Source organism: Notolepis coatsorum (assembly GCF_963971535.1).
Source record: "Notolepis coatsorum genome assembly, chromosome: 1".
Classification (NCBI taxonomy): domain Eukaryota; kingdom Metazoa; phylum Chordata; class Actinopteri; order Aulopiformes; family Paralepididae; genus Notolepis; species Notolepis coatsorum.
The window spans coordinates 200,710,526-200,724,727 of record NC_140165.1 but is presented as its reverse complement, the minus strand read 5'-3'; the positions used below and the strand labels follow the sequence as shown (position 1 = coordinate 200,724,727).

At 43.3% G+C, this 14,202-nt stretch overlaps 1 protein-coding gene across 1 annotated transcript in view; it reads right to left on the bottom strand.

Annotated features, from left to right (window-relative positions):
- Positions 1-12,625, bottom strand: part of git1 (G protein-coupled receptor kinase interacting ArfGAP 1) — an 88,459-nt gene extending 75,834 nt beyond the window's left edge. Inside the window, exons 1-2 of the mRNA XM_084319472.1 lie at positions 12,325-12,625; positions 4,280-4,413 (exon numbers count right to left, since the gene is read on the bottom strand). Of these exons, the coding sequence (XP_084175598.1) occupies positions 4,280-4,413; positions 12,325-12,376 (186 nt within the window). The 5' untranslated portion in view covers positions 12,377-12,625. The remainder of the gene's footprint in view (positions 1-4,279; positions 4,414-12,324) is intronic.
- Between the last annotated feature and the right edge of the window lie 1,577 nt (positions 12,626-14,202).

The window sequence follows — 14,202 nt, the reverse complement described above, 5'->3', positions numbered from 1 at the left end:
GCGTGACGAGCTGTGTCTTTGCCCATTTCCGCGTCGAACAGCCTGCAAAGCACCTGGCGTTCTATCGCCATGCTCTAAGACAAACTCTAACCTTAACCAACTTCGAAAGAGTGCCTAAGCTTAACCGTCGAAAGAAGGGCAGGCGTTCTATCGCCATGCTCCAAGACAAACTCTAACCCAGGGATCGGCAATAGGCGGCCCGCGGGCCGACATTGGCCCGCCAGCAATAATTTCTGGCCCGTCAGATTATTTTGAGAATATGATGTTTATTTTATGCGTGGGAAATATTCACTCGGGACGCCAGGGTGTCTTTTATTGTGAAGCTGTATCTATCTACCGGTAGTCATCAAAAGCATGTCTGTCACTATAGCCAATTGAAATGCTAGAAATGGTCACGTGGACTGGGAGAAACAATGCAATAGTCCTACCGGGCCGCGTGTATATTTCCCTAACGCACTTTCACTTCCGCGTTCGATATGGAGCGAGTAACAAAATGTGTTAAAAAAACAAAACAAACATCTTTGGATAGCTTCTTTGCAACGGGGAAATATAACGCTTCTTTTAATAAACAGGAGCCATACTTAAAATACGGGTTTATCGCAACAGGTCGGTGATTCTTGCGTGCCGAGCCGACGTCCTCTCTGCATAATATGTGGCGACAACAACAACAACAACGAGGAAATGATGACAACTGTGTTCAAGTTGGCAGATAAAGTAGCTGCATTCAACGCCAATCTGGAATTGGAGGGCGGCGAGTGGATATGTGACATGTTTCAAACATTAGCAGGGATTTTGGAGGACTTAACAACAAACAAGGTATGGTGAGTCGTGTTTTCATGCATTCTGTCTTCTGATCTGTTCATCACGCGCCGCGGTGATCTGCAACAGCTGATCTGCTGTTCATGAATGAATGAATGAATGAAAAAAACAGATTGCAGAATGGGTACAATACAGTACGGCGCAATACACACAATTGTTAAGGGGATGCAGACCAGAGAAAAACGTTTGTCTTTTTTCACTATATTAAATTAGCCATTGTTTTTGATCCTGGCCCGCCAAGCAATGGCTTGGGGAAAATCTGGCCCGTGGCCAAACCTAATTGCCGACCCCTGCTCTAACCTTAACCAACTTCGAAAGAGCGCCTAAGCTTAACACTTTGACTGCCTAAAAACGCTTTACAGCGTCATTGCTGGCCATGCTAAAGTTGCCGGGGGACGCTGTACAGCGTCCTTATATCAATATTTCAAAAATCTGGAATCGGATTCATATTCCCCCTCCGCTGGCCTGATATCCACCAGCAGGACCCACTGAGCTCTCTGGCGGTTCAGGAGCGCCATCTGGTGGCCGATCGGCGCAACCGCTTAACAGGAAGCGCAGTAGAGGTTTTGCTGGTCGGCCCTATTACTTCCGGCCACTCGGTATAGGTTCCGGCACTCTAGCTCGTCACTCTACATAGCGATCGATTGCCAATAACTCGATAAACAACATGATTTGGACGTATATACCATTATACAAGCTGGAGATGGACCGGGTAATAATATATCCCATAATGATAAAATTTCTACTCGACGATGATCGCCCAACGGCGCGCGGAGACTGGGGTGAGTTTCAGCGTGTAACGTTACCATCTTCGATACTAACTGCTTTTATCAACATTTGACCCACATTAGATGATTGGTATAACGCTGCCCACGGAATTATAAACGCCCCCTCGCCCATCCGGTCAACATCAGATGACGTGTAGTAACTTCTAGAAGTACGTCTAGTTGGAATTTTTTATATCGCGCTGATTGCCATCAAACTGTATTTCATCATCAATATAATGCATTTGGGGCTATATATCACGTTCTGGAGAAAGTTGCAGAAAGAGATGAAAACATACTTATACATTAGACCATACTTTACTATGAATATGTGAATGAAAAAGTTTAACGTTGCTACACAATGAACAATACATATAGGACTTTGAATGGGCCCTAATAATGGCAATGTAGCAATAGAATTTAAAAAGTTATAGCCCTGCAAAGAAGGGGACTTTCTCCATAGACAAATAGCGCTGGCAATCTATGGTATATCATTAATTTAACCCAAGGCAACCAAAGTGTTAACCAGTGTAGACACTTGCGGTCCCAGGATTGGGCGTACATGTCACATGACCAGTGTTGTGCTAGTTACTGAAAAATAGTAACTCAGTTACTTTACTAGTTACTTCATTTCAAAGTAACTTCGTTACTGTACTAGTTACTTACACCCAAAAGTAATGAGTTACTGTGAAAAGTAACTATTTAGTTATTTAAAAAAAAAGATAAAAAAAAAAAGATTGCTCCCGAGTCCCATGCCCTATAGTACTCAAAATCGGTTGATCAACTTGACAGTTTCCATTCACATCACCGAACTCTGCTAAGCAATGTGGTCTAGATACAAACACAAATCTGACACAAACAAATGTTGTCCCGAGTCATATAATAAGAAGTGCGCCGGTTGAAGGAACAGCCTTGATGTCGCCGGAGCGTTTCATTATAACCATTATAATTCAAGGGTACTACGACTATGCTTGCACCTCATGGTACCAAAGCACCTCAAAGGCGCTTAAAACAAAATTACAAACATCACAAAACAAACTGGTCAGACTACTACTTGACCTGAACCCCAGAACCCACCTCACCCCTGCCCACTTTGACAACCTAGGATGGCTTAGAGTAGACGACAGAGTACAGCAACTTGCAATGGGCCTGGTCTACAAGATACACTATACGACCGGGGTACCCATGTACATGTCAAAATACTTCCCAAAGGTCAGTGAATACCACAACCACTACACCAGAGGAAGCTCAACAAATCATGTAAAACCCAGATTCGGCTCAAACAAGGGACTAAACACGTTTCGCAATTATGCCACAACAATATATATTCAATTCAATTCAATTCAATATATTTGAATACCGTTTATGTCACAAATGTATCAGTACTAAATACCTATATGTCCCTATGCCATAAATGTCATGTATGTTGTGTATGTCATAAATGTCTATATGAATTGAAAATGGGGGACCCTGATGGAAACAAGACAATCGTCTTTCTCAGGTCTGCATCCCCTTAACAATTGTATGTATTGAGCCGTACTGTATTGTACCCATTCTGCAATCTGTTAAATAAAGTTTTCATTCATTCATTCATTCACCATCTTGCAAGTTGCAACGTTGTTTAAGATATCAATCAAAGCATTGCAACGTTAGAATAGTTAGGATATCAATTGTGCATGAAAGGACTATATTTATATTGTTTGATTAGTATTATGAGATTCCCTGGCAGATTTCGTACAGTCAAAATCCGTTGATCAACTTGAGTTTCAGTGAACACATTGCACTGACTCACCAAAGGCTGCGGTGGTTGAGATGTAGTAACGTTACGTTAGTCCAGTTGACTCCAGCAGCGCCTCAAACATGTTCTTTATCTCGTTTCCATGTTGTATATTAATTATCTCTCCAAGTAGTTGCTAAATGGTTTGTTAGTTTGTTACTGCGTTCTTTTTATGTGGATTAATCATAGCGAGCGTTTGTTTTGTTTACAATAGAGAGGGTCTATTTCTTTCCGTAGCCGCATTTCTTGCGCACTTCTGATTGGCCAGTGGCCAGACTCGCCTCGTATCATTCTACGCGGGTGGGGATGAGGATAATAATAATAATAATAATCACTACCGCTCGCTATCAATCTACGCCGTATATAACGCAGTGACGAACCATTCAGTAACGTAAGTAGCGTTACTGAATTTCAAAAGTAATGCGTTAGAGTACTAGTTGCGGCAAAAAGTAACTTCGTTTCTGTAACGCGTTACTTTGTAACGCGTTAGTCCCAACACTGCACATGACCAGAAATGGCCTGACCAATCAGAATCGCAAATCGCCCAACTGCGTTGTAGAAAGCATACAAGCGTGCCGGTCGGCGACCTTGAACAGGTTATTAAAATGGAATAAAAGCAATAACAACTTGCCACGGCTTTATACGTGATTCTGTCCACAACGCATGGATTCGAAGCACGTATAAACTCGTGGTCGGGCGCCAATGTGTTAACCATGTGCCTAAATGGCTCATACCCTAACTATAACATTATAAAATACAGTAGGGAGAAATTCCAAAGACAAACCTTTAGGTCCAGAGATTGACGGCGCTGTACAACTGGTTCCTCGGATATGATAACAAATGTACCCACGCAGATTGTTGAACATCTACTTGAGCACTGACATAGCAACAGTGACCAAGAGTGGGCAGTGGGTCTTACCTGCAGCAGTGCGGGGGGCCATCCACTGTGCCTCAGGTGTTTCACTATGGAGATGTGTCTGCCCAGGCTGCGGTGGACTGAGCAGCACTCGTCACAGATCAGAACGCCTCGGTTGATGCTGGTCCAGCCCGGGTCTGACGGAGTCACACAAGATGACAGCACATTTCAGAACACTGTGTAGAACAACTAGCCTAGAGGCTTGTAAGAGTCATTAACGAAAGGTACAACACAACAGTTAGGTCTAAAATAAAATACACCTCCAGGCTGTTATCCTAAAATAAAGCACTCACAATCTAAGTTGCTGAAGTTATGAGTCTATTAAAAGGTCTTGTGGAGATTGAATGGCTGCATTTCTATAGAGCTTTCCTAGTACTAGGACACAGAGAGCTTAACAATGGAATGACTGCATGTTTCTCAGTATGGGTGGGAAATCAAGCCCCTAACATTGGCAGTGAGTCACTTTCACATATAGTTTGGTGGACTCTGTGCGATTCGGGGGGTGAAGTTGCAACATTGTTGCATTCTTCATTTGGTTCGGTTTGCTTTCACACTGCAATTTGTCAAGTGCACCAAACTTTCTGAACAATGTCACGCAATCGAAAAGGGCGCTCGTCTATTGGATATAGAATCCCAAAAACAGGCTTCGGGGACAGCTCTACAGCGCACACACACACACACGCCACATTATTCTGCTAAGCAGCCCAGCGCCAGGGCCGGATTAATGACCGGGCCGTGGCCCATGGGCCTCTAGTGACGAGGGGCTTCCAATTTTTTTTAAATAAAAATACATTTTTTTTAATTTTTTTAATTAATTTATTTTTTCATCTTATTTTGTAAAAAATATATCATCAACTAAAATATACAGTACGTCACACCCTGTGCGTCTCCCTGCTGTCTGCAAGTGGCTAATATTGAGTTTCCGACCCCCCAGTAAGCTAACCATGGATAAATCCAAAAAAAGGAAAGTCTGAGGAAAATAGAGGGTTTAATTCAGCGTGGACAGATTAATTTGCTTTCACGACTAACAATGCAGGCTTACCTGTAGCCTATGCCTGATATGTGGTGCGAAATTAGCTAACAACGAAAAAATTACTTTTTATTTATAGATTTTCCACAAAATAAGGGAAGGACTCAAATATACCTGAATAGTTCAGGGTTTTATTTCAAAGTCGGTCTACAGACACCAGTTTTTTGTCTCCTCTTCTGTGTTTTATTTAAAAATAGGTCTACACAGCCAGTATTTTTTCTCCTCTTCATAAGAGTTTGAGGTTTACCTTATAACAGGTAAAAACAGCAATAAAAAGTCAAAACGTTTCTTTTTGTTGCTTTATAATTCCATTAATGCAATAAGTATAAAGTATAATAAATCGCAAATTACTTTGGGTATGCAATTGTCAGGCGTTTTATGCTAAATGTGGGGTATGCTTGGGGATATATAAAAAGTTATACACCGTGTTATCTTCATTTTAACACTTTCTTCGCCAGGCTTATGTACATCATTATACCATCCTCTGCCAGCTCTATTTGTCTATGGAGAAGTTCCCCTTCTTTGCAGGGCTATAACTTTTTAAATTGTATTGCTAAATTGACATTACTATGGCCCATTCAACATCAAGTATCTATTGTTCAGGGTGTAGCAACGTTATACTTTTTCATTCACATATTCATACTAAAATACGGTCTAAAGTATAAATGTTTTTATCGTTTTCTGCAGAACGTGATTTATAGCCCTAAATGCATTATATTGATGATTGTATACAGTTTGATAGCGATCGGCGCGAGATAAAAATGTCAAATGGACGTGCTTCTAGAAGTTACTACTTATCATCTGATGTTGACCGGATGGGGGGGGGGGGGGTCGTTTATAATTCCGTGGCCAACGTTAGATGATTCATCTAGTGTGGGTGATATGATCATTGGAGCAGTTTGTATCGAACACGATAAAAAAAAACGCTGAAACTCACCGTAGCTTCCTCGTAGCGTTGGGCGATGAGCGTGGAGCAAAAATATTCCTATTATGGGATGTTGAAATATGCGATCCATCTCCAGGTTGTATAATAGTATATACGTCCAAATCATGTTGTTTATAGAGTTATTGGTAACGGATTGCTATCCATTGTGTCTAGCTTGAGTCCCGGGACTATTAGCGAGTGATCGGACCGAATTGGAATGAGCACCAGCTTCCGTTTCCGGTTTGGGCGATCCGCCGATCGGCCACCAGATGGCGCTCTTGAACCGTTGGAGAGTTGAGAGGGGATCAACAGTAGATCTCAAGTCTCTGGGGGAGAAATATGATTGCGATCACAGATTTTTGAAATATTGATCTCAATGACGTGTTACGGCGTCATTGGCAGAATGAGCATGGCGGGGAATGACGAGTTTAGGCGTCCTTGGCAGAGAAAGTGTTATGGGTAAATAGGTTGTGCGGCTCCCTGAGCATTTTATTTTGTGGGAGGGGGGAAAAGTGGCTCTTTTGATAGTAAAGGTTGCTGACCCCTGGACTAGACGTATAGGGAGGGCTGGAAATCTATAGTGCTCCCTCTGTCCTGTGGAGGGCGGCAATACACCTAGACGCGTAGTCCGCCGGAAATATACACGAAGAAGAAGAAGAAGAAGAAGACTAGACGTAGAGTCTGCTGTCACGCCTGCATCTCCACATCCCAGCCCCGACACGAATGAGGCAGATTGGGATCATGACAGACAGCAGAGACCCGCCGGTGCTGATAGCTGCCCCACCAATGTTTTACATATAAAAACGCCACTGTGCGTGCGTGCACGTGTATGTGTGTGTGGGGGCCTCCACAAGAGTCTGGCCCAGAGGCCTCTGAATTCTTAATCTGGCCTTGCCCAGCGCACACACATACACCACATTATTCTGCAAAGCAGCCCAGCGCAAACACATACACCACAGTGTTTCCCAGGCTACCATTGCCTTGGTGGGGCGGCCCGCCCCGCTAACGGGACCCCCGCCCCCCCCTGAAAAAATTATTAAAATAATATATATATTTTTTTTTTAACACATTATTCTCATATATTGCTGAAATGCTGACGCAGTTTTTTAACTTTGATGTGACATTGGTCGATTGTTCGATTGAAGCTCATTGCCATCATTCTCTCGCTAAACAACTTGTACACCTCGTTGTTTTTGTGAGTGGCCACAAGCAGCTGTTTAATTAGCTCGTCTGACCATATTTCTATCAGGGCTTTTACCTCCTCATCATTCGCCCATGTCTGTCCACGAGACATGTTCCACGCGTGCTTGTTTTGCAGTGCGCGCCGCGGTGTTTGTTTTGTTTCCTTCTTATTAATTAGATCTGCTAAGTCTGCTACAGCAACATTGAATCATTCTGTTCCTACTTTGAGCATTTCCTCGAGTGATTGCTTTAGCCTGACCTGACTGGAGTGGCGTGTGTGGGGTTTGGCGGGGCATTGTCATTGGTTCCAATTCCAAGAAGGTAAAGAAATAAATGTTTCCAATGGAAAGCAAAGCCAGGTCTGCTGAGTATGAGGTGGGGTGAGGGTGGGAAGGGAGGGAGGTGAGGAATCAAGGGCTCAGCCTAGTTCTAGTCATGCAGTCTGGGTCATGTTTACACCCCCAGGACCCTGATGTGATGAGCCACTAACAACTAAACACACTCAGTAGTAGCATCAACTTCATCATCATCACACACACAAAAACACAAACACACATGTCTGCTGTTGGCATTAGTCATGCTCGGTCTGGGATAAAACTGGCTGGGCTTAGGGCATTAATGGAGATAAAATGGTCGATCATCTGATGAATTGCATTGCTGCAAGCCTTTTTGCCTACAGTGAAAGAGACAGCAAATGGAAAATGGTTTTGATACACCTACAGCCTAGTTGGCAACATAACAGAAGTCCATAGCCTATAAAGGTAGTACTGCAGCTATTTAATTCTGTATAATATACAAATTCACTGGGCTATTAGCCTGGCCTGCTGGATCAATAAGAGTCCACAACATTAAGGTATTAGACGGGACACATGATTGGCAGAGACCTTCTGGCATTTCTTCCCCCTCTCTCTTTCTTTACTTAGACTCTTTTTGTATCACAAACAGTACTGCATTTGTATATCTTGTATGTCATAAATGTCTAGATGTAGCAGTACTGTCTATCTGTATGTCATGTATGTCATATATGTTATGATGAATTGAAAATGGGGGACCCGTGATGTAAACAAGACGAAAGTCTTTCTCTGGTCTGCATCCCCTTAACAATTGTGTGTATTGAGCTGTACTGTACCATTCTGCAATCTGTTAATACAATTTTCAATCAATCAAACAAACAATGATCAAATGTGGAGGATAATATAATTTAAGCCAAAACAGGGCCTATAAAAGGGCCAAAGCCTAAATCAGATTAACCCGATTTATTTTAATGAGTCCTACATGTCAGTCTAGGCAAAATTATGCTGATTGTCTGAAGGAGTTTGTCAAGTACTCGAGTCCAGCCCACTGAAATGGGTCTAGGCGGCTAGAAGTCATGAGCCTGGCTTACAGGCTAGCAGCCTGGCCATGTCCTAGGTCAGTGGTTCCCAAACAGTGGAACATGGCCCCCCTGGGGGGCCGGGGCGAACTGCAGGGGGGGGGGGCACAGGGAGATGGAATGGAGGGAGAAAAAATATGTTGTTCCCTTATATAGTTGTATGGTTGTTCCCCTAATCTAGTGGAATGCTGGCACAATGCTAAAGTAGTGTGGAGGGAGGTCTGGCTATGCAAGACTACCAGTGGAACAAGAAAGTCACAGCGTAACTAAATGTATTCAGATTTAAATACAACATGTTGCACACAAGAGTTGTAAACAAACACTGTTGCTAGGTTGCCATCCCACAAAATCAGTAATATATTACCTATGATAGCGATCTAGCTAGCTGACGCTATGTTAGCTATCCAGACAGGGAGAGGGGGAAAACAGAAAACACATGTTTTTGACACTGTCAAGTGTAATAATTTTCTCTGCCTGTTGTCCGTCGCAGCTCTTACATGCCAATACTGAGGTGAAGGTAGATTGACACATCCATGCACAGCGGAGCGCTCATGTGATTACAATTCAGAGTATGGCTGCGTGAGGGTAGTCTTCTCAGTTTCTTAAAAAAATAACATAATGTAATTATGCCACATAAAATATTCCCTTGCAGTCATTCAAGATGACACTATATACGTTGTTTATGATTAACATCTTTATTTGATACCAACGTTAGATCGATCAAATTCTTAACGGCGTTAATCAAGCATTGCTTAATTAACCAACATCCCTGAAGCACATTACAAAAGTCAACTTTGATCCCTGTGAACGATTATTCAGTAATTTGGTTTTTATGACCCATCCCTAGTAGTAGGGACACAATAACTGAGATACAAGGACAAGCTTGATCAAGCAATGCCTTATACTATGTAGCCTAAATGAAATAATTTGTATATAAATTATCCTAATGATAGGTAGTGCAAGGAAAGCCAAGACCGGAGTGATGTGGGCCCTATGATTAGGCTAGTTTTAGTCAAAAGCCTGGCAGCAGTGTTTTCAACCAATTGGAGTTAATATCAACTATCTATATACCAGGATATGTCATTATGAGATGTGTGTTAAAAGTGTGCATCCTGACAATAGACCTAGAATATCTACAAAGTGAAGCCACAGGTTGGCTCAGAGGGGTGAACGCAAGCGATAGATTAACTACTTGATAGATTCACAACAGTTGGGATTGGAGGATCAAGAAAAGAGGGTGGGTCACTTCATAATACCACTAGATATTGTTATTACACTTCATGGTTAAAAACGGGGTCAATCGAATTTAGGCTACTTCACTTAACATTGAGAGTTTAAATCAACACACAATGACAGGAGAAAGAACACTCAAAACCCAGGCTGAACTTATAAAATCTATTATTGAATATCACACATCGATGCATAATCGGCAAAAGCTAGAATCATGATCATTACTACATGAATAGATTCGACTATTTATCCAAGACATACTGTATAATTGATTGAAGTGATGATGGAGAAGTGATGGCGGAACCAGTAACACTTATATCAGTAAAGAGTGGAACTGCAGCAACATTTTGGTTTCATGCTCGAGTCTCAACACTAATGGTAGAAAATATTGACATATCATCTATGTCATCTTTAGAACCAGATTAAAGATGCTTCCACTGGCCCAAGCCTACTCTGGAATAGTACCATCTTGTGGGCATTACACATCATAACCTAAACAGATCACACAGGCAGGCATGACACGAAAGCAGCCTAAAGGGCCTGACTGGGAGCAGGGTCGATCAGGCGTCCTTTGTAGCCATGCCACTTAGATATCCCCCAGTATGACAGAAAGCTGGGGGGCAGGGAGGTGGGCTGTCACCAAAGGCTAGGTCAGCATCTTGGAGAGTACAGCATGCATGTGTGTGTGTGTGTGTGTGTGTGTGTGTGTGTGTGTGTGTGTGTGTGTGTGTGTGTGTGTGTGTGTGTGTGTGTGTGTGTGTGTGTGTGTGTGTGTGTGTGTGGCTATATCATCCTGAGGAGGGGCTGCCTGCAGAAAGCTGACTGTGGAATAACACACAGCCAACACCAGACGGTCCAATAGAGCTACATTACCACATCCCGCTTGCACTACACCGTTTTCTTGCAACAAACCCAGAGTTCAACCTCAGAGAACTCTTTGTCAGCCGTTTTCATATTAGATTTGTGTGACAGCAGCGACACAGCACACCAATCACCATTTATGGCATTTAATTTACAAGGGCAAGGTTTTTCAACAAATGGGGGTGTTGTTGGTTAGGAAGCAAAATGGAGAGGGGAACAGGAGGGGAGAGGAGAATAAGGGAGGGGTGAGTGAATAGGATGGAGCAGGACAGGTAGCCACTGAGGCAGGCAGGTAAGAGGAGGGTAATCGTAGGGAATAGGTTTAGATCATAAATCAGAAGGGAGGGACAGAGCAGCCAGCAAGAAAAGAGCACAGAGTGGTGGAGCACTCAAGCTATTACATAGACCTGCATTATCATGATGCTAGTGCACACACACACACACACAAAATACACATTCCTAAGAGGGAGAGCAGCTGTGAGGGAGAGAGCAGCTGTCGTAACACGCACGGACACAAACACACATACAAAACCAAACATCCCTACAGCATGGGGGCAAGTGGGGCTACATGTGCATGGTCAAGGCAATGGAAGGAAACCGGGATGCCAAGGTTGACTAACTTGGCATGACGCACAAACACACGCACACAAATAGTAACGTAAGTGCAAAGGGACAGACCTCCACATAATGGAGATGAGCACGTCACTCAAATATGACAGCTGAACTTTGCTTGGATATCTTTATCACCTATGTTATCAGTAACGATATATATATATATATATATATATATATATATATATATATATATATATATATATATATTAACGTTAGCTACTGTTGCCTTATCTTGTGAACACAGCGAGACAAACATTTATATATAACGTTGTTAGAACCTTCACTAGCCATCACTAAAGTGTGAGCCGTTGTTGTTGAGCCCACAAAAAGCAGGTCAGGTTGTTAGCTCATAGCTAACGTAAGTTGATTGTTAGCTCGGCGAGCTAAAAGCTAACTAACATCAGCTAGCCAAGCCTAGATCTAACACTGTATGAACTAACGTTAGCTTTGATCAAAAACTGAGTCTGTCCGGTCATGAACATCAAAACAAATGTCTCTCGTCGCTACTAGAGAAGACGACACTAACCTGACACTCAAGTCTATCACTGCAGCTAACGAGCTGCTCGCCTCCCTTCACACAAACACACACCTTCTAGTCAAGTAGCTCTTTATCAACCCGTTCAAGTACGAGGCTCTTGCGATATATATATCCTAGTGATAATAACACGCATTTGTCAGTGTTTATTTTGGGCCTGAACAACGCCGGGGAACCCCTGGCCGTGTTCCTGCTCCGCTCCCCCGCTGACAGTGACACCAGCACGGGCCTCCAGCTCCACCATCATGTCGCCACCCGACGCGTTGTTCAACCACAGAGGCTGTTTCTTCTCTCCTACCTGGCGCACTGCAGTCGGCGCAGACTTCTGTCCTTTGGAGCTTTCTGGACATCTCGAAAAGCTCCACCGGGGCACACTGGCTGAATTCAAGAAGTAACGTTAGATATTGGTAATAATGACGGTTCTTCCTCGCCCTTCCCCCGAAGACCGACGCCTGCCGTTTCCCCGATGCCGCCCCGAATCCCCGGAAGCCGGGCGATGTGATAGGCTTTCCCGGCCCGCAGCTAGTTTCCCGTTGTCCTTGTTGTAGTCTGTGGCTGTGCCGTTTCAGTTCTTAAACTCCCACTCCAGATCCAAACGTTTTTGTTAAAATACCGTTGATTAATCTAATCGTCTGTTGCATGAGCTCATATCGACAGGGAAAATAGGCTAGACTGCATTACCAGCAACAACACACCGAGGGACGGAGAGCAGCTGAGCTATGCTCTCTACCTGTCAGCTTCTGCACACACACCCTTGGCCCTCTTGCATTGCATAGGAAAACATAGTGCAGAAGTGATCTCGTCATCGATTCCATAGCCTGTGGATTTGTAATTACTTATTCGTATTAAAAAAAAAAATGCATTACCAAAGCAATTACCAAATAATTGATTGAGTCAATTATGCAATTGATGAAATCTGACGTAATTGTGAACAGTCATAGCTTGGAGGGGAATTTATAGGTATAATTGTCATGGAAGCAATAGCCTAGAATAATTCAGTCACTAGCCTTGCTATTCAAATGTTTATCCAATAGGAGAAACCAGAGAACTGTGATGTCAATCAAGATGTAGCCTAATATCTGAAGATGCAGAATTGAGAAAGATGGTTTAAGTGACAAAGTACCTGTGATTGGTTTCTTTAGGGAGAGATAGCAGGTCAACAGTAGATGCCACATATAAGTTATATACATCATCTGAAATATGGGAACCTGAAGATTAATCAGCACTGTGTGTCAAGGTTTTCTAGTCATACATCTGTAATAAACATTGAGTTTTGGTTAGGCGGCCATTCACATTTTGAAAGATTAGAGTGTATTAGAACTTAGAACATTATGATGGGAGTGTATGTGTAATCAGTTATATTATCATACTGGCCAATCGTGTCTCGCTCTTCGCCATTATGAGATATCTCTTATCTCCTAGCACCTACTGTGCTCACAAACAAACAATTGCACTCACATGCACGTGACCAGGCCACGCCCCCTGCGTCCTTCTATATGACGCCGGACATGGTCACACTCTACCTTCCTCTTTTTTGTTTCCAACACGGACTTTGCAGTGCACTCCGTGAACTAGCTGTTATGAAAATGGGGGACCCTGATGTAAACAAGACAAACGACTTTCTCAGGTCTGCATCCCCTTAACAATTGTGTGTATTGAGCCGTACTGTATTGTACCCATTCTGCAATCTGTTAAATAAAGTTTTCATTCATTCATTCATTCATTCATTCATGAAACGCAGGGAGAAATTACACAATGTTGGGTTCTTGCCGGAGGTTCACCAGCCCCTGGAATCTTCTCGGCACATCCTAACAGCGCATCGGGCCTGTCCTGGGGTTCCTCATCTCGTGACAGCGGATCGAGGGACATCGCGCGACGGTTAGCAGTCGAGCTACGTCGCGCACGGGTAGGGCCTGCGCTAACAGGCATTGATACTAGCATGAGTGATACTGCTCGTTGTCCCGTGAGACAGCTGAGTGATGTGTTGGCGCAAGGTGCAGGATATTTGGGAAAACATGGTCGTCATGACTCTGTTTTGGGTGTTTTCCCAGCTATCCTAGAGCGCGCGGCTAATGCTACAATGCTAGGACGCCGTTCCTTGTTCCCCGCCGAGGGATGTCTTTACTAAAAGGTCTTCCCTCCTCTTAACCATTCATGCTGACGGTCAATCGGTGTC